Here is a 23,663-nt window from a genome sequence, read left to right as displayed (position 1 = left end):
CACAGCAATAGAAATCCTACGAAAATATTGCACACAGCCCGATATAGAGAAGTGGCTATAGCACTACATGATAAAGTCACAACAATGAATAAAGACAGTCCTCGCCGCTTCATGGTTCTTATAGTTGGGGTAAGAAAATTTCTAAACCACATGGGTTATACTTGCCTATGATTTATTGGTCAAGGAGATCCCAGAGGCACTCCAAACAATATAAGCTATTACCATTTGCTTTAAGTTACCCTCTATAACTAGATAGTAACACCATATTGCTGAAGGCATCACATACTTCTGTTGCAGGACACAGAACATCAGTCTTGCACTAACAAGGAAACTCTCTTTCTGTTGGCTAACTTCCATAGTTCTGTAAGATGCTATGCAGGCTGCGGGAGAAAAGACAATGATTTTATATAGTGCTGGACCCTGCTTGCTACAATACTGACTTACCAGGCAAGATGTGTACACTGGTGTCATAGTTGCAAGACTCTCATGATTAGACTTTTGACCTACCCGGCAGGAGGGAATTCATACATGGTGGTTAATGTATACATGGTGAAACCCATGTCTAGGTTAGTCATAGGCCTTTGGGCAGAACCTATTGATACTGTTTTAATGAAAGGTCATGTTATCAAACTACCTTTTAAATATTTATATCTATAGATTTGTGTTGCTTTTAACCTTGGTCAGAGAAGTTTCTTATTGCATGGGTCATAGTTCATGCAGAGATTCATTACTATTAAAAATGCTGAGTAAAAAGAACCTGTGTGTGCTCAACCATAAGACAGGATACTTGTATCAACAATTTCCCTGTTCCCGAGTGGTGTGGGAAGTCCTTCTGTATATGTGTTGCTTTTATTGGTTAATAAAGAAGCTGCTTTGGACCGATAGCAGAGCAGAACAGAGTTAGGCAGGGAAAACTAAACTGAATTCTGGGAGAAAGAAGGCAGAGTCGGGGAGAAGCCATGTAGCCCCGCAGGAGATAGCCACCAGGGATTGAACATTACCTCGTAAGCCACAGCACTTTGGCAATACAAAGATTAATGGAGATGGGTTAGTTTAGGATATGAACTAGCTAAAAATATCCTTAAGCTATTGGCCAAACAGTATTACAAATAATATAGTTTCTGTGCAATTATTTCGAGTCAAGGTGGTCAAGAAACAAACTAGCGGCGTCCCTCAACATCTGAGGATCAGGAAACATTGCAGAAGAGGGGGGGGGGGAAGAATATAAGAGTCAGAGGATATGTAGATATGTGGAGAAATGCTGGCCTCTGGATATGATACAGCAGTTGCACAGATGAACTCACAGCAGATGTGGCTAACTACACAAGGTCACGCAAGTTAAAATTCCAGTGTAGAAGGGGAAGGGACTACAGAGGCACCAGCCCAAGCTTATGGGACATGTTAGCAGCTGATGATGCTAGGAGATGGAGAGTCACTCTTCTTTGCGGGGGGGGGGGGGGGGGGGGGGGGGGGCGGGGGGGGGGACAGGGGGGGCTGAAGGTGTGGCCACTGGTAGGCAGGTTCCTCATGCCCTAGTATATGATCTCATACCCATGTGCATACAGAAAGCACTAACTCAACTCCAAGTGAAAATACAGGAAGGAACATATGAAATTTGGAGGAAGATATGATGTTCTGGGCAGGCAGTTGGAGGGAAAAGTGAGGGCTGGTTATAATCAATCAAGATACATTATATGCATGTATGAAATAGTTAAAGAATAAAAATAACAAATAACACAGTAGGACATGTTAAATAAGTGGTAGGTTAGACTGGCTTGCCAAGCCCTGATATAATCTCCTGGGAACATATATTAGCAGATTTTTCCAGTGCACTGAGATAATGGCTAGAATACTAGAATTCCACAGGAGCAGAAAAGAGCTACCCGAATCACCCCAGGGTGTCAAAGAAAATATCCTTAAAATGGGTATCCCTGGGCTCTAATTTCAAGCTTGTGAATGCTACTGTGAAGGAGTCCAGAGAAAGAAATGGAAACGACCAGTTCTTGTAAGAAGTAGAAAATGAAGACTCATAGAGTTGATAATCAGCATGACATTCTTGGAAACTTCATTGCTCCAGAATAAATCAGCAACAAGGTATAATAGATGAAGCTGCAGGTGTGAGCAAAGATAGGAATAAATAGCTCACTCTTCTTACTGCCCACTGGGCAAGGGAGGTCACTGGGAAGTTTTTGGCAGGGGACGGAAACAGAATTGAATCTGTGCTAGCACCACCTTGGCAGACAGATTTGAGACAGTGAAGAAGCTTATGAAATAGTTCAAAGAAGAGATAAGGAGGGACTGAACTAAGGTAGTCACAGAGAAAATACAAAGAAGAGTAAAGATTCTGGGGCAATCTAAAGGGCAAACCGTTCTCAGTGACAGACATTAATGAGTCAAGAATGACTACTCGGTTACCAGTTGGAAGTCTGGACCATGGTACTATCAACTACTACTAGCAGTGGGGGAGTATAAGCGCTAGAAAAAAGTTCAGATTTTTACATACTACACTTGAATTTCCTGTTGGATTTTCCTGAAGTGACTTTATTGGTGTTCTGTGTCGCGTCCACCCTCGACCAGCAAGGAAAAACGCAACACCCGGAGCTCTTCTTGCAGCAGTTTTCCGGACTTTATTCACAGTAATCTTTCTCCTTCTCCGTCTCCTTCTCTCTTTCCCTCTCTCCCCAGGCAAACCTCTCCCAGCCCTTAAGTAGGCATGGGCTGCCAATCCCGGATTGCCAGGTGGACACTGCCCATAGGCCCACGCATATGCAAGCAGCTGATGATCATTGCGTGATCAGGCATAAGTCAGACTTTAGCCATAGGAGTTGATTATACATCTCCATCAGGTGTGATTCCACGCAGCTCGCTACAGTTCTGAATATATGAATCTGAATTTTGGGGGAGATGAGACATAGAAATATACTCCTTAGCACTGAGGTGGTCGTTGCAAAAATGAGTGAACTGAATAGGACAGGTTGAATGAGTAGAGTCAGCAAAGTCAACACAGAGGTCAAAAGGAGGAAAACAGAATAGGAGAAAATAGAATTGATGCCTTGGTAACGCAGAAGAACAGGAGTGAAAAAAAATGGTGCATGAGAAAGCTAGATGGAGAAGAAGTTGTTACTGTAGAGTTGAAGTTACTTTTTCTCTACCGATTCTGGAGAATTGAGCCTGAAGCCTTCCACGGAGTGGTTCTCAAAACTGCTGGCTTTTCATTTAGAAATCTTAGTAAAATTCATAACTGGAATAGCTCCCTCTACTCAAGAGTTTTTGATTAGTAGACCTAATGTGGCATCCAATAAAATACATTTGTAACAAGTTTCTAAGTAATAGTCATTAATGAGCACCAGCTCTAAAACATCTATTGTATAATTAATTAATTTCTAATGAATCTGTGTATCTTTTTTAGAAAAACTGAAATAATAGTTACAAATTACATTCTGTATTCAGTGACGGAGTCAAGAAAGACTGGGGGTGTTCACGATTGAATTCAGACTGCAGAAAAAGCCTGACATTCAATAAATAATCGCTGATCCAAATGCTTGCAAAAGCATGGTGCTTCATGCCTATAATTCCACAATCTTTGAGGCTGAGACAGGATGACCGTGAGTTCAAGACCACTCTGGATAAGGTCCTATCTCAAATGTGGGAGAGAGGTGCTAACGTCAATTGCACAATCAGAAGAGCGAGTTGTTGACACAGAAGTGTTTATTCCTCAAGACTGAGAGTGCCCAAGACTCTAAAGTATGTGGCCACCTGAAAGGACAACAAAATTTGTCAGTCTGACATTCTTGAATTGTGATAGAAAAGATGACTAGGATTCAGGTGCAAAAGTGGAAAATATAAATGAGAAAATGATAACATTTATAAGGAAACGAGTGATAAAGGCTACTTTGAACCTCAAAAATTACAGGATATCACAACAGCATAGAGGAATAACTAAATTAGGGTAAGTGAAAATACTGTTCATTAAATTACTTCTTAGTTTTTGTTTTGCTTTTTTGAGACAGGGTCTCATGTAGCCTAGGCTGGTCTTGACCTCATTATATACCTAACGCTGGTCTTGAACTCCTGATCCTTTTGTTTCCCACCACCCAAAAGTACCACAACCACAGGTACTGGGCCTATAGGCATATGTCACCACAGCTAGAACAAACAAACAAACAAAAACTCTATCATTACCTTTTGTGTTTTTATCCATTACTTTTTCTTCCTCCCCCATCTAAATTTTATTGCAGTAGACTTTTTTTTTTCCTACCAAGCAGAGAGCCAAGGGCCTTGTGCTAAGTAGGCACTCTACCACTGAGTTTTTCTTTGCTTCGCTCTGATTTACTTTGCTTTGCGGTACTGGGAATGGAAAATTGAACCTGGGGCTCCACAGATGCTAGGCAAGTGCTCTACCAGAGCTGTATCAGCTATTAAAAAATCCCTTTATGCAATATCTTTCAGCTGTTCATATGACCAAAACTATTTGTGTACATTTTTTCAGTGGAAAGTTTATTTTGAAATTTCATCCATATATGTCCTTAATATGTTATGCATATTTCTTCTTAAGGGTACTCCTGAGTTTTTATGTGTTTAGCCGATAGTGACTAAGTGACAGTTCTTACGTTGTACAGCTTCTAACTGGTTATTGCAGTCTACTGTTAACTTTACATGAAATTTGTTCTTCTTTGACTTCGCCTTTAAATTGATTTCAATACTTTACCGTTTGGTCACAGAGTTAAATAAAGTTCAACATATGTTAATTTCTAAGTCTGTATTAGACTTAAGATTTTACCTTTTTTCAAAGAAATCTTTTAGCATTTAAAATAAATTGTTATCATCCTATATTTCTAAATTATATTTGATAGGCTTGCATTTAGGAACTTTGCCTCTAAATTCAATAATTAGAGTATCCTGATTCTGGCTTCAAAAACAACCTGAATAAATCTGCAACATTTTCAGGTCTATAGCATTATAATAGAGTCTGGGTTATTTCAAAAACTTCGAAGGCACTCACTGATTGAAACTATATGAACCTAAAATATTTCTGGGAATTCTCATTTGATTATTATTGTTTTCAGTGTTTCAGATCATTTTATTATACAGCTTTTCAATAATTTTGTCATTTAAAATTGAAGTAGATATGTTAAATTTCTCTGTGATTTCAAGATTTCCTAAAGCATAATTATAGTAATCTGTAGTTAATTCAAAAAACTACTTCTATGATGTTATTTGTCATATGTCTTTAAATTTTATTTATAATTCATTTTTGTTTACTTGATTAAATTTGCTAGAGGCTTATCTATTTAATCCATCTTACCAGTCCTCCAAATCGAGCTCCTGGCATCAATATTATATTGGATTCTTAGATATGTAATTGCATTCTTCATTTTTAATAAAATGTTATAAATTTACTTCAGAATACTAATTTCAAAGTTTTGACAAGTCATGCTCTCAACTTTATTATTTTTATTACTTTGCTACTTTTTCTTTGGTTTGATATTTGAATATAAATGTGTTCTTCTATATTAAAGTTGCTAAAGATTTTTGTTTAAATTTGGGAAATTTGTACATTATCGTCAGAAAAAAAAGCCAATGTCACTTCTGCTACTAAGAATTTGCATATATTTTCTGCAGTATAACATGCAATCATTTTTAAATTTTCCATGAATATTTGAAAATAATGAATTACTACCTATAACATATTTTAAATTTTTATTAATTATAATGAATAACTTAGGTTTTCAAATTTTCCAAGCACATTTCGGTGTCCTTTGTTTTCATGCTTAAGTTACGTCAAAGTCTTCAATGCAGATATTTTCATCAATTCTTTTTCTACTGCTAAAAGGTTTTTTTTTATATTTAGATATCGTTATTTTTAGTTAAAAATGGTACTTAGTCATAAAGTTCTAGCCCTCGCTAAGGAGCTAGTCGTAAATGACAGCTTGCAGGGAAGGGAAAGTTAGTTTTCATGAAGGGTATGTCCCCTGGTAGATCAAAAATGGTCCAGTGGACGACCGCACACTCACAAACATATAGGCAGGACCATCTGGATTGTTTTTTTTTTTTTTTTTAATCCACGAAGGTACAATGTTGGGTGGGTATGGAATGGAGGCTGGGAATAAATGGGGAAGAGGATGAATATAATCAAATTACAATGCACGAAACTCTTCAATAATTAACAAAATATTCGAATTTGCTTATGAATATGTCTTTAATATGGTTAAGCATTCTATCCATTTAAACCTTTTGAAAACAGCCTGGTTCTATGGCTCTTATTTTTAATTTTTTTTCAAGTAGAAAAGTGACCTGCTCAGATGCTTTTTTTGAAGCATAGATTGATTGGAAAGAGATAAAGCTGAATGCTGAGAAGCCAGTGGGAAGGCTCTCAAAATAGTACAGGTGAGAAATCAAGAGTGATTGAATTGAGACAAACTAACAGAGATTTAGGGCAGGTTAGACGTGTCAAGGCTTGAAATTACTTGGACTTGAGGGCGAGGCAAGAGGTGGCTTGACAATGACACCTTGATTTCTGACTTAGTTACCATTATTTAAAGGGCAATCAATATCGCGCTGGGGATTTGCTTCAGAGGTAAAGTGCTTCCCTAGAATGTACAAGGATCTGGGTTTGATCCCTGGAAGTGAGCACCTGCACACACGTGTGCGTGCGTGTGCACGCACAGACACAGACACACACACACTCACACACACACACACACACACACACACACACAGAGAGAGAGAGAGAGAGAGAGAGAGAGAGAGAGAGAGAGAGAGAGAGAAGCTGGATTGGGTTTTCAGAATAAGCCATTTTCGAAGGTCTCTTTGTATGTCCATCTTCAAAGGACTGAAGTCAAGACCTAAAATCCAGTATTGGAACTTTGTCAGTGATTTATGTAAACTAAGGTCCTTTCACTTGTGTCTAAGAAAATAGGATGAACACTTATAAACTATAAGCATATCACACTTCTTTTATGTGTTAATTTATGAGGAACAGAGACCATTTTCATAAGCTGGAGGCAAAATTGGGACTAAGCATGAAGGAACTAACTTCCCCAGTAGTCCATAGGGAAGGTTAAGCTTTCCACAAGAGGGCAGCATCATCTCATAATTATGCATGGAATGCCTCAAGTAATAAGGGCTGAAGTGGGGGTGCTGAAAAGGTAGAAAATGTAGGTCCTGGGAGCCATAGATTCTTTTACCCCATAAAAACCAAAGGTCCCTGCTATCTCCAAGACTATAGTTAGAGCCACTCCTAAGTGATGTTTTGTAATGGCAGTATCGCTATAGTAGAGAAAGAAGAGAGGGTGAGTGGTTAAAACCACAGCATCTTCACATCCCTTGGTGGAACTAAACCCAGAAACTTGTCTGACAGTATTCACACTCTAAAGTGCCTGTCTTTCTACAATCAGAATTTCACCAGAGCCATGTTTTCTGTTCAGATATTTGCCACCCCCAATTGGTTTCCCAGCAAATCATACTCTGCAGACTAGACTAGGGTACAATGCACATTACAGTTCTAATGCATTTCCCTTCTGACAGTGTTCGGCTACTCCAGTTAGGCTTCGTTTATACCTCAGAGAAGGGAATGGACTGAAATTCCCCAATACAGCATTATGCATCTATGACCAAACCACCTTGACCTTGGAAGCCAAGCTCGATCAAGTTTGGCCAGTACTTGTAAAGAGGAATTTTATGTAAATTAAATTATTTGATCCTCATAATAATAACACTATTCAAGCAATTACCATTTCTATGCGATAGAGCCAAGGAGTAGCATTCATGATACTAAACAAGAACTTTTACCAAGTGAACCCTCCATGAAGTCTTACTTAGAATATAAATCATAACAATTCAAAGTGGTGAAGATGTAGATCAATGGCAGAGTACTTGACTAGCATACTCAAGGCCTTGGAGTCCATCCCTAGCATATGAAAAACAAACCTTCATATAAAATGAAATCAGTGACAATATAGCTGTTATATAGTACAAGGCACTACTTACCATGATGCCTATATCTGGAAAGGCATGGCTTAATACTAGGTACCAGAAGATCATGCAATAAACCAATGGAATTCTATATAATCTGCCCCATGTAATTCCAAACTGTTATGTTTTAGGGAAAGATTGTTTGGATACATTGTTTGAATGTTACATGAGATCAATAGAAGAATTTATGATAGCTCTCCTTCTGGCTCGGTTGCTAGAGTGTCATCAAGATAGGAAGCTTTGGTGAAGAATAAATGTGTTAGGCTTGGAGCAACCTTCTGTACTTGAAACACTATAGGCACATCTAAATATAAATGTCCAAGAGGAAACAGGCTATATGGTTTGGGACAGAAGAGTCAGAATCATCCATATATAGATATAAATTGAAACAGGAAGAGCCAGTGATATTGTTCATATTATAATTTCTGTATTATGATGATATCAGAAAAGGTAGAACTTCTGAAAACTAAATGTTTAAGGCATGGGCAAAGTGATAATCAAGTAATAAAGGAGACTGGTTAAAACATGGGCAAAAAGGAAGAAGACACAGAAGTAAACAGAGCTCAGATGTGAAGACACTTGCCTAGCTAGCATCAGGAGGCCCTGCTATCCATCCCCAGGACCACAATAAAAAATGTGTGTGTGTGTCTATCTTCATAAATACATAAACACAACCTGTCAAGTCCATACAGTGTTATTTGCATGTCTATCTTTTTGGGACTGACCATTTGATATTGGATAACCGATTAGTGTTATTCCTGGGGAAGGTTGTTTCTCCTGCTCTCAATGACAACAATTAAAAAAAGAGAGACCATGAATTTGAAAGCAAACAAGGGGAGAAGGTTTAGAGGGAGGAGAAAGAAGACAAAAGTGATGAAATTACATTATAATCTCAAAAAACAAAGAAAAAATTTAAAAAGGGTAACATTGACATGACTACATCCAATAATGTCCCTGCCCTTCCTTTTGCCTGTGTAATTCCATCTTGCCAAAATCTATCTATTTCTGATGGTTTATTTTTCTAATTCTACCTACTCTTAAGCTCAAATTTTACCTCCTCTTTTGAATGTAACTCTATTGAATCCTCTTTTTCTCTTTAATTAGCAATTTCTGTCTAAGCAATCTATTTAATGAGCACAAGGAACTCTGTGAAACCTTTCATTGCTTCTTTATATTATTAATTTTTATTGACACATACATGCTTTTTTTCATGTGTGAAACCATACAAGGGCAACATGTCTGACTTGGAGCTTGCTATAGCCTCCAAAAAGCCTACCACGGCTGGCAGTCGGATTCTTTTACATCTCTGTTGATATGTGATGATTGAACAATAACTGTTATGACAGAGGAGACAGAAAAAAAACCTTTAGGTTATATAGACCTTTATATGTTTTTAGTCATTGAGTCCTCAGAATAGCGAGTAAATTGAGTTCTGAAGAAGCATTTATCTGAAGCGGTGGGTATACTGAGTATATGACACTGCCAAAATATGAACCAACAGCCCTTTGACCATTCTGCTCTAGTTGTCGGCACAATTCTGTCCCCATGAACTACCTCTCTTGTTGATGATATGATACAGATGGAACTTTATGGAGGCTTTATTATCAATCAAGCACTTTTCAATGGCCTCGGCACCTGTACCTTACCTCCTGACAATCAGCTTGAGGATCCTGAAGGAGCCTTTGATAAGGATGAGGGCCTCTTGGCGGGAGCCATACAATGGAGTGCCATTGATGTTCACCAGCTCATCACCAGTCCGCATCTTCTGGGACAAGGCTGCCTTGCCTCCATCTTCAATCTGGGTTGCAGAGAACAAAACAGAAAGCGGGTCGTGAGGGGACTTCTGCCCTATAATTTTCTTTTCTGACTTCTCCCAACCTTGTAGCCACAGGTAGAAGTAAAAAAGTGTTCCATGCAGCTTCAAGAGTAGCTGAGGAGTTGATCACAGGCCATGGTCACTGAAGGCAGAGCTTGAACAAGCTCTTGAGAAAGGAGGCAACAAGAAATAAGGCAACTCCTCCCTAAAGATAGCACTTCTATAAAAGAAAGCGATGCTTAAAAGAAAGTCTATTGTGTTGCTGAAGAAGCCCATGGCATTGCAAACTGTGCACACAAATTAGAGCCAGAAGAGTGCCATCAAAAGTGGACAAATCTTTCCGTACTTTTGGACGGGCTTTGGAGTCTGACAAAGCTGGGTTTGGATTTTGACTCTACTACTTTGTAGCTGGGAGATCCTGAAAAATATACCTAACACTTTAGAATTAAATTGCCTTTCATGCAAACCGTGGCTAACAAAAGCACCCACCTCACAGGATAGCTAGGTCACCTTTTTGGGAGCTCTGAGTCCTTAGCTCGGTATGAGTTCTGATTCTTATAACAAGGAGGCTGATATTGAAAACTTTGATGGTGACTTCCAGTTCAATATTCTGTAGTCAGAATCCCCAATTTTAAACATATGAAGTAAGGACAAAGCTATTGTTTCTTCACCACATTCCTAGCATAGTACTTGCCAATGGACATTCAGAAAAAGCTGGGGATGTGTTACTAATCCACCACAATCTAAATATTCTCAATATGATCAGAGTAATCTTGGCAAAAACGTTTTCAGGCTGCGGTACTCTGAAAACAAAGGTACAAGCAATAGCCACTGGGGTAGATAAAAGTCAAGCAGAATGGCCCCAAAGACCCAAGTTTACTGGAAAGTTTGTACATAATATTCCACTTAACATAAAAGTGAATTCTACCTGTTAGAGTATTAATTCTATCTGGAGTAATGGGGTCGTCTCATCCATCATTAACCTATTCCCCAAGTACTTAATGGATTTTAGCATGCACAGAACAACAAACCCACTAAGTGGTAGAGATACACAAATAAACAAAGCTCTTAGCTCCTAGCCCCAGAAGGGAAATACTGTCTAAATTTTATATGCCCCTGAGACGATCATGTTAAATAAAAATCCAGCCCACCCACATTAAGTGTTTTGGGTAATATGTGAAGTAAGAATGATCAAATCATCCAATTCTCATGGGAAGGAAGCTTCTAAGTGAGTTATCACTGAGGGCTGACCCTTACTGAGGCTATGCTTAGACTGCTTTTCTTTCTGCTCTCTCAGTCTCTTAGCACACTCCCTGAAGCCCACACCATCAAAGTCAGAATATTGCTTTTGGGATAGGTAGGATCTTTTGAGATCAAAGAAAAAATATCAATTCAGGATTTTTAAACACCATTAAATAAATTGAAATTCTAAGTAAATTACAGATTTATCAAGTATATTGCTGCCAACCCAACATTTAAAAAAATTAACCTCTAAGAAATCACAGCCTAGCCAGTTGACTCTCCTCTCTCTCTCTCTCTCTGTCTCTCTATCTCTCTCTGTCTCTCTCTCTCTTTCTCTCACACACACACACACACACACACACACACACACACATACACACACACATACACTTACTTTTTCCAGTGTCTGGGCACCCATTCAAGATAAAACAACCTAATAATGGCAAATGGGGAATAACTCTCAGCAAATTAATTAGGATTATACATTTGTTTCCATCGTCATTAGCATTACTGCCTCATAGACACTACTGCCTGCCTTAAAAAATTACCTACTTAGCCACATGCAATGATGATGCATTCAAGTGAAGGAAAGGCAGAAGAATCAGGAGTTCGAAGTCAGTCTGGGCTATGTGAGATGCTGTTTCAAAAACTACAGCACCAGCAACAATAATATTAATGGGAAAATCGAAGTAAAGTACTGTAGTTGCATTTCAGAAAATCAGTTTGAATGACTCATTCTGGCTTGCATGAGAGGCCCTTAGCTTTCTGACAGTTAACAAGTAACCATAAAGAGGACTAATTAATGAATGCTCATCGTTTTTTTTTTCCACTGATGCACATTAGTCTTAATTAACCCTACACATTTTGTATTCATACAGCTCAATTACCCATATTACTGCTACCCATAGAAAGTGGTCTCTTCCACATATATTGGTGTTAAGTAGAATCTCTGATTAAGTATTCATTTATATCAAAAAGATGCTTGTTCATTCCAGGTCACAAGATAAAACAACAACAACGAAAACCTTTTAAACTAAAATGCTTAATTAATGCTACTCCAGTCAAAGCCTTCACACTGCTACTTTAGCTGCCATTTTCTGCATTTATGTAAAGACTATTTGTTTTTGAACTATAGCTGTAGGTCAATTGGCCCTTTTTGTAGTCCACATCTCTTCTGAGTCACCAGCAGATTAGTCCTCAGAACAGATGTGTTGACTGTAGTAAGGTCACTCTAGTAAAAGTATGAAGATGCTCAGATAAGAAACAAGTGATTTTTGTTACTTAGCACAATCCAGAACCCAAATATATTCAGATAAGGAAATATGGTTCCATTTGATTGATGATCCATTGAAGTAAATGTCAAACTAACCACTCTGTAGAGGCAGGGTATTTATTGGACTGTATAACTAACTTCTTACCCATCAGGACTTTTTGGGTTGTTTTCTATTAATGTTCCTCCCCTATACTCTATCTCCTTCCTGCTCCATATCTGATTCTTCCATTTATTATTTGGCCTTTTGACAGCTAGACTTCCATGTCAGTAGCTAAAATGCACATTTGTTTATAAAAAACACTTGCTAATGTTCTTCGTAAGGGAAAGAAAGAATAAAGAAGAGGAAGACTAGAGAGGAAAGTCAGCAACACAGAGGACAAATTCATCACAGTGGATGAGAAAATCAGCAACCTATTTGAAAAAGTCAGCAAGGAAATTGATATTTTAGATTAAAAAATAGAAATATTGAAAATAAAAAGCTCAAGCAACCAAATAAAAAACACAGTAGAAAGCAGCATGGATAGACTCAATCAAGCTGAAGAAAAAGTATCAGGGATAAAGCAATACTACACTCAAGCACCAGTGAGGAGAAAAAGAGATCAAAATGAGCACAATAATCCAGAAATCCAGGACATAATCAAAATACCAAGCCTATGAATCCATGGAATTGATCTGGAACTAACCTGGAAGCCCCTTTCTGAAGGCTACCTCTCCGAGATTTATCCAAAGATGCTATGCAAGCTGCCAAGGGAGAAAACCAGTCAATATTCCCTACACAGCTGTGAAGTCCAGGAACCACAACATTGACCAAATGTCAAGATGTCCCTAGTGGTGCAGTAGTGCCATTTATATTTTGGGAATAATCAGCGACTATTTAATTGGACTATTGGTCTGATCCACAGGAGAGAATTTATGCCTGGCATTGTAAACTTCTAATTACCCATGGTTAGTGAGGTTATGGACCATGGAGGAGAACTTACTACTACAAATTTCTTAAACCATTATAATTTATAACTATATTCTAAACACTTATGTGCGCGTGTGCGCGCACGCGCGCACGTGTGTGTGTGTGTGTGTGTGTTTGTAACTCTCACCCAACATTAATGAAGCTTTTCTTTTTGCAGCAGATGGAGGGAGACTAGTACAGTAACTTACATTGGTCAAAATTTAGAGAATAGCTGGCTGTGAGTGCCCATCCCAAATTGATACATCTAAAATGCACAACCCCTATACCTAAGGCAGATGAAGGGAACTTTAAAATTGTAAGAGCCAGGGGATGAGATAATGTCTTCTACACATGACAGGGAAGCTGCACCCATGAAACCTTAGCAATAAAGTCACATACACCAGACTTGCATTATGACATCACCAGCGGGCATGCCAGCTTAGATGGCTGGAAGCTCACAAGCTCTCACCCCTAGATGAAGAGCTATAGAAAATGAATGATTGCTGAGAAAAGGAGAATCAGTGTTCTCCAGGGATGAGCTTCCTAATGTGTTAGCCAATCCTTAGTGATCAACCAGAAACACATGCACATATGAGCAGTGCTAAATAGACTCAGCAGTACCTGAAGATAGATAGATAGATAGATAGATAGATAGATAGATAGATAGATAGATAGATAGATAGATAGATGCAGACAGACAGACAGACAGACAGACAGATGGTAAATAGGATAGGATGGATTTAGATTATATATATTTAGCAATAATAATTTAAAAGGATGTCAATAACTAGAGAGGGAGTAGGGGAAATGGGAGGGGTAAGAAGGGGAGAAGAATGGAAAGGATGCAAATACAGTACTCATGTTTGGAATTCTCAAAATTAAATAAAAAATTAGATAAAAATAAAATAAAATCTCCTAAAATGTAGAAAGCAAATAAACAGTATTAAAAGCTACATGAGGGGAAAGGATAACTCTCCAACAAAAGCAGAAGTAGCAGAATAATATCAGCTCTCTTGTCAGACATGCCTAAACTGAAAAAGCAGGAGATGACATATTCCAAGTACTGAAAGCAACTAACAACTAAGAATGTTATATTGAGCAAATTTCTCATTCAAAATTGATGGAAAAATAAGGACATCTGCTATTTGATAAAGTCAGCTTCAAAATTAGAAGAGATAAAAGACCATTACATATTAATAAAGGGAACAACCGTTCGTTAAGAGGCAGTAATTATAAATGTGATGTGAGTATGATAACCTCTGCTTTCTATTCTTAAAATATGGGTAATTTTAGGCGTCAAATGAAACTTTCTTGGTCAGTTCTCCAAGACTCTGGCCAAATTATCAGACCATAATCCTTACTCCACCAGTTTGTTCACATTTTTAAGAAGGGAAAAATGCCTGTTAGTTGATATACTGTTTCTGCAAACAAACAGAAAAGATTAATATAAATATTACACATATCTCATATATATATGTATTTATCCTATATATAAAGATAAATACAATATAAAGATACATATCTTTCAACGATGCTAAGACGTTATTTACGGGATATCTCATCTTTGAAAGACATTCAAGTTTTTACTAACACCCAAACACATGTTCAGCATTCTGTTGTGTTTTGGTAGATCAGTACAATGAAATGTAGACATGAGGATATGCTGGCTTTGGCAAGTTCAACTATTAAGAAATATGCTCACCAAAGACAGACAAAGTCCTCGCTCCTTCTGAAATTGAGTGTGATATCATAAGCAAACTCAGATTGTGGACTGTTTCTGATCTTCCCCCTCTTCACTGATGCTATCTGTTAAAATCTCTTCATGCCAGGAGAAATTAATCAGGGTGCCCTGAAAAGAGCAGATGTGGGCTTTGAAACCTCTGCAATCTCTTTGCCATGGTTTTCAACACTTTGGTTCTTGTTTATAGACACTGGCTACCTTAGCTTGTCTCTCATCTGCCTCTCAATCATCAAAATAAAACAGCCTAGGGGAAAAAGTTCTTTTGTACCTGATTTCATCTTCCATGCTATCCCATAAAGACAAATAAAAAATAAATCTGTCTTTTTTTTCTGTGTGGCAAAATTTTAATTTTAAAAATTAAACATAATTATTTTACATCTAGATACACTGTATACAAACTAACCAACAGAACACACAAGAAAATGTACAGACAAAAATCTGTCTTTTACATACATGTTAATTCTAAAACAATAGCCAGTTTAAAATATGTAAGAAGTGCTATTTCAAAGCAATAATACATATATATGTATGTATATATATGTATATATGGAGATATATATTTATATATACCTCTGAAGTGAGGAAACAGATACCAGGGGAGAAGTCATTCTTGCCCTTTGCCAGCTAAGAAGCAGATAATCAAATCGTATAAGGAGCTGCCCTGTGGATCTGGCCCAATGACTCCCCTGATCCTTAGTCAATGGAATTCTGATGTGGCCAGTGGTGTCATCTATCCCTAAGGACAACACCATCCTCCCAAGCTGCTTAATCACCACCTACTTTACAAAGCCTCACAACAAAGGACTTCAAAGTTCTGAAACATTACATCTCCCCAGAGATTAGCCCAAGTCAAATTCCCAGCATCTTTGCCAAAACCTCAGTCAGTTCAGAGCCAAGATCAGCTCTAGGAATTAGGTGATAAGAATGGGGCAAGGCATTTAAAAGCAGTGACCCTACATCAGCAACCAAAAGTGAGAATGTTTTTGCTCCTGCCAATGCAGATGGTCCTACTCTCTCCATGGGCCAGGTAAGATAAGACAAACATGACTGCACTGGGATGAATTTAGGGTCTCTTCCATTATTCGCAGGCATGCTCACTGGGGTCTTTTTGCACTTTATTAACTCAAGCCTTTTACTTAGGATAAAGTCTTTTGCTGATATTAATGTTATGGAATATGCATTATATTATCCATAAATAAAATCCTTTATATTGGGTAAGCTGAAAAAATACAGATAATTTTTTATCTGTATATAATAATATATCTGTATTTTAATTTAGTATTAATATTAATTTAATATTTTAATTTATTTATTTAATTAATTCAATATTTTATCTGCATATAATAATATAATATTCTATACTAAAAATATGGACCATAGAGAGTTTTAAAAAATCAATATTGTAGTGGAATACATAGGAATATATTTTGTGACCTTGAAGTGGGAAGAGGCTTCTTGGTCAGGATACAAAAGTCAAAAACCACAAAAGAAACCAAAAATTGTATTTCATCAAAGGTGACATTGAGTAAAGTAAAACGACAAACCACAGCTGGAAAAATATTCATAACATGTATCTGACAAAGAAGTAGTGGGGAGTATCTGGAAAAAATATGGCCAAAACATATTGCCTGAAATTTTTAAATAAAAAGACTAGAATATATTATATATTTAGAATACTGAAAACTGCAACAAACCAGCAACTAACTGGCAAAATATCTGAGCATTCTCTGAGCAAGCACTCTACTAAATGAGAGAGTCAGATGCCAAAAAAGCAGAGGAAAATGTGTTCACTATAACGTTTGATCTTGGAAATGTAATCTTAAATCATAGAAAAATATCTCCACATATTCTCTAGGATGGCAAAAAATTAAAAGACTGAAAAATACTAGCCTCTGAAAAGAATAATAATCAATTTGAACTCTCAATAATACTAGCAGGAATCCACAATTAAACAACTACTCTAGAAACTCCTTCATCCTAGAAATACCTGAGGGAAAATGTATGGGCTTATAAAAATTTGCCCATTCACAACAAAGGAAAATGGGGAATAACCTAGAAGTGCATCAGTACATATATTTATACAAAACAGCAATAAAACACATGCATCTCAGGAACATCATACTGCATTAAGATAAAGAGACAATTCTGTTACATGATTCCATGTGACAGTCAGGAAACAGTAAAAGGTAATCAGTGGGGGCTAGAGAGATGGGCCAGTGTTTAAGAGTGCTTACTATTCTTAGAGAAGATGCAAGTTTGGTTCCCAGTACCCACTTCAGGTGGGTCACAACTACCTGGAACTCCAGCTCCAGGGGATCCAATGGTTTTGTCTGACCTCTACAGGTAACTGTACCCACACGCATATACACATACTCACACAAAGACACACATGCATAATTAAAACTAAAAAGCAATGAATAATGATTACTTTGAAAATTAACTATGTGAAGGGGGTGTTAGAAATGTTATACATAACCATCTAACTGTTGATTATATGAAGATATATATTCTTAACCTTTATTTAGTCTGTATATAAATCAGTCCTTAATTTTCAAGAAAAAATATTTCTAAAGTAAGCAGCTTATATTGCTGCAAGGAAAACCATTTTGTATTAATGGTCAGCTTCCATAATAGGGTTTTACTGTATGAATTGACACATTCCATAATTCTCTCTGTTTTGAGAGAGTTTTCATCCACATTTGCCCCCAGGGTTGATATTTTCAGTAGGAAATAAAAACAAGGATCAACACTTCATTTCCTTTACCTGCCTACTGGCAAAGGTCAAAGGTTTTGTTTGGTTTTACAGCTCCTGCCACCTTCTATTGGCATATCCTAAACATGGGGCCAGTCCTTACTGATTGTCAGAGTCAGCGTCTGCTACTCTTCTTGTCTATCCCAGATATGTCTTTCTTATGGTCCAGGATTACTAACACCCATCCCTAGAAGTGTAACCTTATCAGGCCAAGGCACACAGCTATCTAAGTCTTCCCAGGTATCAATACTGGCCTTTCACTGGATTGCCCATGATTCTTGGCTATTATTCATTATGATTGGAACTAAAGCAGTAGCCTCCTGTCTTCTAGAAGAAGTTGTTATCATTAGAGTTCACTCTACACGTACATGATCAGCTCCTCTATAGGCTAAAACTGTCTGGGATAAACCAGGATCTCTAAATGCCCTCCAATATGAGGAAAGCATGAGCATAAGCCTATGAGACCAAAGGACCAGCATTATTTTACACAGAATTCAGCATACAAACTCTGGGAGGCTTGGTATATAGCTCAATGGAAGAACAATTGTGTGACATACGTATGGCTCTGAGTAGCAGCCCCAGGATCATAAAAAAAAAACCAGCAACAACAAGTATATCCTGACATATCAACTCATAGGCATTTATGAATTCTACATAACTATCAAATGAAAACAAGAATATGTGATAAAGTCTAACAGACTACTTAGAGATGGCAATAACACTGCTCGGATTAATGTAATATAATCTTTATTTCTACACTACCAACCTAATGTTAATATGAAAACTCTTAATTGACTTGATCAAAGCCTATTTTAAAATAGCTCTCTGGATGCACACAAAGGGAAATGACCTTCTGATCTAAAAGGATATGATTAACTATTTGGAATCTGAACTCTCTGCAAGCCAAGCTCACTGAATAGCTCAATGTTAGTTCTCTGAAGCCATTACTCATAACCTATTATGCAAAAAAAAAAAGCCAAATGCAGTTTCTAAAGAGTGCACAAACCCAGCATTAGTCATTTCTGACTGAAAAGAAAAAAGACTAATACATTAAACAGTCTTCAGGGAGAGATTAAAGGCTGTCCATGGAAACCACTAGCCTGCTCTGCTAAGTGGGAACCACGTGATCATTTTACTAGGTACCTAAGCTTCTCCCCCAGATGTGGAAGGAGTAAAACGGAGCTTGTTTTCTATTTTCCAGAGCTGGGCATCTGTATTCCACGCCCAGACCATTGTTTACTCCCATCTGGGCTCTTTCCTTTCCTTAGCAATAATTTGAATCTCTGGTCTACCCGTATCCCTCTGGTCAGTGGGGAATGAAGACAAAAAGAATCATCTGACTTCCTCCCATCCCCTGCTGGGCTACCAAAGCAAAAGGCTCTCAGAAAAGCCGAGCAGTGCCAGGCATCTGTGTACAGTGTGAAGGCAAGAGCGCAATACTCTTTATTTGCTTCAGGACAGATCCATCTTTAAATTAAACTGTCACACTTGCTGTTGCCTTCACAGAGAGCAGCAAATCTAGGAGCAAGTGAGCCATCACACTGTCGCTTCTGAGCTTCCTGTTCCCAGAGTGACGGTGAAATAACACACCATCCCTCTCCTGCTCAGTGACATGTCTAAGGCATGGCTTATTCTTACAGCAGATAGCATTTTCTTTTTTGAAGGCTAGGATTAGCTTTGAGGAAAAAAAAATGAAAATGAATGAGAAACCGATGGGCATGTTATGTCCAGATCTGTGGAGCCAGCCATTCCTTCAGCTTTTTTGGGTTAAGTTCAGGCAAAAAGAGAGAAACCTATTTTTTTTTTAGCTCCTGTCCCTGCTTATTTGCATTTCTCTAACCTTAAGCTCAAAAGTAGAGCCTTGTCCCTTACCCAATAATGCTGGAGCGGCTATGCCAGCAGACTCCACACACCTTGGCATGGGGTGTCTTCACAGGGAGGATCACTCTGGTGGTGTTTTATATCCCCCACCTGAAGAAAACTCAATCCCTCCTGGGCCACCCTTCCACTTGGCTCACTCTCCTGCTAAGGCATTTGAGATTGCCTCGTGTGCCTTCTCCTAGTGTTCGCCTAGCTCTTCTGCTCTGTCTCACTCCTTCTTCCTGGGACTCCTGCAGATAAAGTTCAATTCACCATTAATACCTGCTATTCATGTTCACTAATTAAACCAGGCAGACTAAGAAATGATTCTTACAGTGTAAATAGCAGATCAGAAGCTCAACATGATCTCACTATGCACATTTTACTGAGTTCCTTTCATACAGTCCCAGCACACACATACACACACACACACACACACACAGAGAGAGAGAGAGAGAGAGAGAGAGAGTCAGAATATTCCAGAATAAGCACTATTTCCTTGAGGCAAATATTCCTTGAATTGCCCAAAGAATAAGTGTTAGATTTCTAATTGAACATGCAGAATGAAGCTTTTAAGGAGACTTAGGTGCACTGCAATAATATCTTGTGCCAAGATAGGATTCTCCTTAGTTTAACATTCCAAGCCTTGGGATATCAGTGTAACACATAGATAAGCCTTTCCAAAGAAACTATGAACACTGAGAGATTCAACTACTCCCAGCATCAGGAAATTCAAAGTACCATATATTCTACCTGTCTGTATACAGCCATTTCAACAGACTTTTTCAGTCTAGTATTTCTGGAAAAATTTAAAAGCAAATGCAGACCATGAGTATAAAGCAGATTTTCAGTTGAGTCAATTCTTAACCAATTCCTCTAGGCCCCTAAAAGTTGTGTTGGGAGGGTGGTTCTCCAATGTTTGAAGGGGAGTAGGCCCTAATCTGACATCATGTGACAATAGTGTCTATTTAAAGACCATTTGTTCAGTAGATTTAGAATTTTATACCTTAGTGAGTTTCATGTTTATGCCTTTTTGAGGTTTTCCTATAAGCAAATTCACAGGTTAGAAACTAATCCTTTATCAAGCCGCACTTCGCGGTTTGGGTTTAGAAAACATGGACACCATCTTTAAGTTACACTAATATCTGCAGTGTGCATTTGGTACTCACTGATGGACAGTAAGTGAGAGTGAAGTTTTGTCAGGTCTGATCTGAATTACCTGTGGCTGCTGGGAATGATATGGAATTACACAGTGTTTAATGGTTCTCTGGCAATTTGCCTTGGCCCGAAGCCAAGGGAGCTAATGCTTCAATCAAACTGCTCTCCCTACCCCCACACCAAGACACTGGCAGTTCCGGTCTGGATGTGCCTGGTTGAAGCTGCAGGGTTCCCTGGCCCTGTCTCCTCTTCGTCCTCCCGCTCTTCCTCCTCCTCGACCATTTGTATGCCATGACATATTAATGGCCTCCGCAGTTTTGCAGAGACAAATTGCTTGGCTAGCAGTTATAACGAGAAGAGTTTTCGAGATTTGATTAAAACAGAAGAGCCAGCCGAGAAAAGGGGAGAAGAAATACCAGTTGGCTCTTGAGCTGTCTCCAGTAGCACCATGAGCTAGAACATTATCCTCACAGTCACGAGCCCTGGGCTCCACATTGCAGCTACCTACAAAGCAGGCCTCCCAAACCTCACAGCCTAGGAACACATCTCGCCATGGGCAGGTAAGCCACCCAACAAAGACAATCGCAGCGTGTAACAAATTGTCATCTTCTGTCTTCTGTTGTCGAAACCGAATGGCCTTCGGCTGGGAATCTGGCACAGATTGCTGTCATCACTTTGACTGCATTAGGACAGTAGGAAAAGGCCAAGTATACAAAACCAAAAAAAAAAAAAAAAAAGAAAGAAAAATCCCCCAATAAACTTGCAAAAGCACAATTTACAATTGGGAGATGCATCATTTCTTGCCCTGATTGTTCTCACCCATCCCCGTTCACCACCGACCCATCCTCCTCTGTTGCTTTTACAACTCCCAGTGGCGCTTCAGCGCTAGTCACTCTGGTTTCTAGGCAAAGGTAAGCCCTACATCCTTTGTCTAACCTATTCTAAAGTCCCACTTACTGGCTTTACAAGGGAGAAAGCTCATTTAAAGAGACTAGCTGCCACAGTACCAGCAGGAGGGAGGGGCCAACCCCACAGGATTCCGACTCGGCACTGATTGCTGCTAACTCCTTTCAGCTGCTAAGGAGAGGCCCTGATGGGGGTGGCAGGAGAGGAAATGGGTTCCATGTACAGTCCGCCTTAAATTGCTCACAATTGTGTGCTTGCAAATAGCCCCCACGAAACATTGCACGTGCCTAGTGCAGGCCCTAAAGCTTTAGGCTGTGCCGCACTTTTTGCCCAGATTGCCTGAGTCACTCTACTATAGCAAAGACAATTAAACAGTTGGCAAGTGAGATATGTGCAGGGAAGACGAGGGGGCTCCGAGGATAGTTAAAGCTGGGCCCGGAGAGGATGCTTTAAATATGACTTTAAGGCACAGAAAGGATTTAAAGGATTTAGAGACGGAAGGCCAACTGTTCTCAATTTTGATTGAAAACGGGGTAGGGGGGAAAGATATTGAAATTGTAATAAGAGGACTTACGATGATAACAAGAAGGAAGAACTTCCTGCGAGGAAAGGTAGATAAACATTAGACAGAGTGGAGTGGCCAGACAACGACAGCTATGGAATATTTGAAGTGCTTCTTCCAGCGGTGGAGGCGAGGAACAAAAGGCAGCTGAAAGCCCAAATTCAGGACCTTTCCAGTACCCAGACTTTTCTTCTCTGTAACATTTCAGAATCTTTAGAAGGGTCACCGACATTCCTGAGCGGGGAAACAAGAGCAACAAGCAGCTTACTGCTGCTCCCAAATGTTCAAATTCACCCCAACTCTTTAGACTCTGGTTCCACAATCTAAAGGGGGAAAAGGCTCACTTTTGACTTGCCAGGGCCCCTAGGCTATGCATATGGGAACAATATTTTTTGAGTCCAAAGCAGGATATGGTCTAACAATTATATTTATAGGGACGCAAGGACAGAGTATGTGAAATCAGAACTCTCCTGGGAGGTGTGGGCTGTATGATCTCCATAGCCACGCATTATCTCTTCCGGAGGGGTCTGACACTGGAGGGGGTTAAGGAAAACTGGACTGTGTTGTCTGCAGGGGCTGCATTCTTTCTTTGTCTACAACCAAATCAGTTCGGACTGTGAAGAGAGCAGTACAAACCGAAATTCCTCCCGTGTACATTGCTGTGTGTCCTCCCCCACGCACAGCTGTGCAAAAGCCAAGGGCCTTGCCTGTTTCTCTTCATAGACAGCTCTGAAGGATATTAGAGAAGGGAAGAAATGTAACCTGGAATAAAAAAATCCCACTCATTCATTCATTTCCTAATTCCTTCCTTCCTGACAACAGTGGTTCTCAAAGAGTCGGCCCTACACCGGCAGTGCTACTGTCTCCTGGATGCTTGTTGGAAACGGAAATCAACCTCTCTAATGTCGACTGAATCCCAAATTGCGGGGCAGGGCCAGTGATGTGTGTTTTAATTCCTCTAGGTGATGCTGAGTGCTACAGTGTGGAAAACCCCTGGATTAGACACTCTCGTGGGGATGCTTATAATGACAATCAGCAATAATGCCATCAACCAAGAAATCCAAGCCACAGGCACGTTCACTAAGGATATGGATTAGCCAGCAATATCTCTGCTAATCTAGCCTATATTGTCTCCCCAGATCCCAGGATCATAGAGTCATTTGACTCTTACCAAACTGTAGTTGGACACAAAGTTGACATTGGCAGGTTCTACCATTTATAGACTAAAAGTAACTCAAAGAGTTAAGAACTGTCTCTGGTTTGAAGATTCCTAGATGTCTCCTCTTAACACCATTCCCTAAATAATACTATGTAACAACCATCTACACAGCATGTATAGTGTATTAGGTGTCCTGGGTAACTAGAAATGATTCTCAGTATTTAGGAGGAAACCCACAGGTTCTGTGCAAACACTATGCCTTTTATATAATGTA

General features: G+C 39.0%; 1 protein-coding gene across 3 annotated transcripts in view; it reads right to left on the bottom strand.

The window, feature by feature from the left end:
- The window catches only part of Shroom4 (shroom family member 4), a 188,872-nt gene that overhangs the window by 73,331 nt on the left and 91,878 nt on the right, over window positions 1-23,663 (bottom strand). For all 3 annotated transcript variants that reach the window (XM_050130789.1, XM_050130790.1, XM_050130791.1), the window contains exon 2: window positions 9,621-9,772. In XM_050130789.1, the coding sequence (XP_049986746.1) occupies window positions 9,621-9,772 (152 nt within the window). The remainder of the gene's footprint in view (window positions 1-9,620; window positions 9,773-23,663) is intronic.

The sequence above is a fragment of the Alexandromys fortis genome, unplaced genomic scaffold (genome assembly GCF_014885135.2).
Source record: "Alexandromys fortis isolate MF-2015 unplaced genomic scaffold, M_Fortis_MF-2015_v1.1 scaffold_357, whole genome shotgun sequence".
NCBI lineage: Eukaryota > Metazoa > Chordata > Mammalia > Rodentia > Cricetidae > Alexandromys > Alexandromys fortis.
The sequence above is the reverse complement of the archived record's forward strand: the minus strand, read 5'-3'. Positions and strand labels throughout refer to the sequence as shown.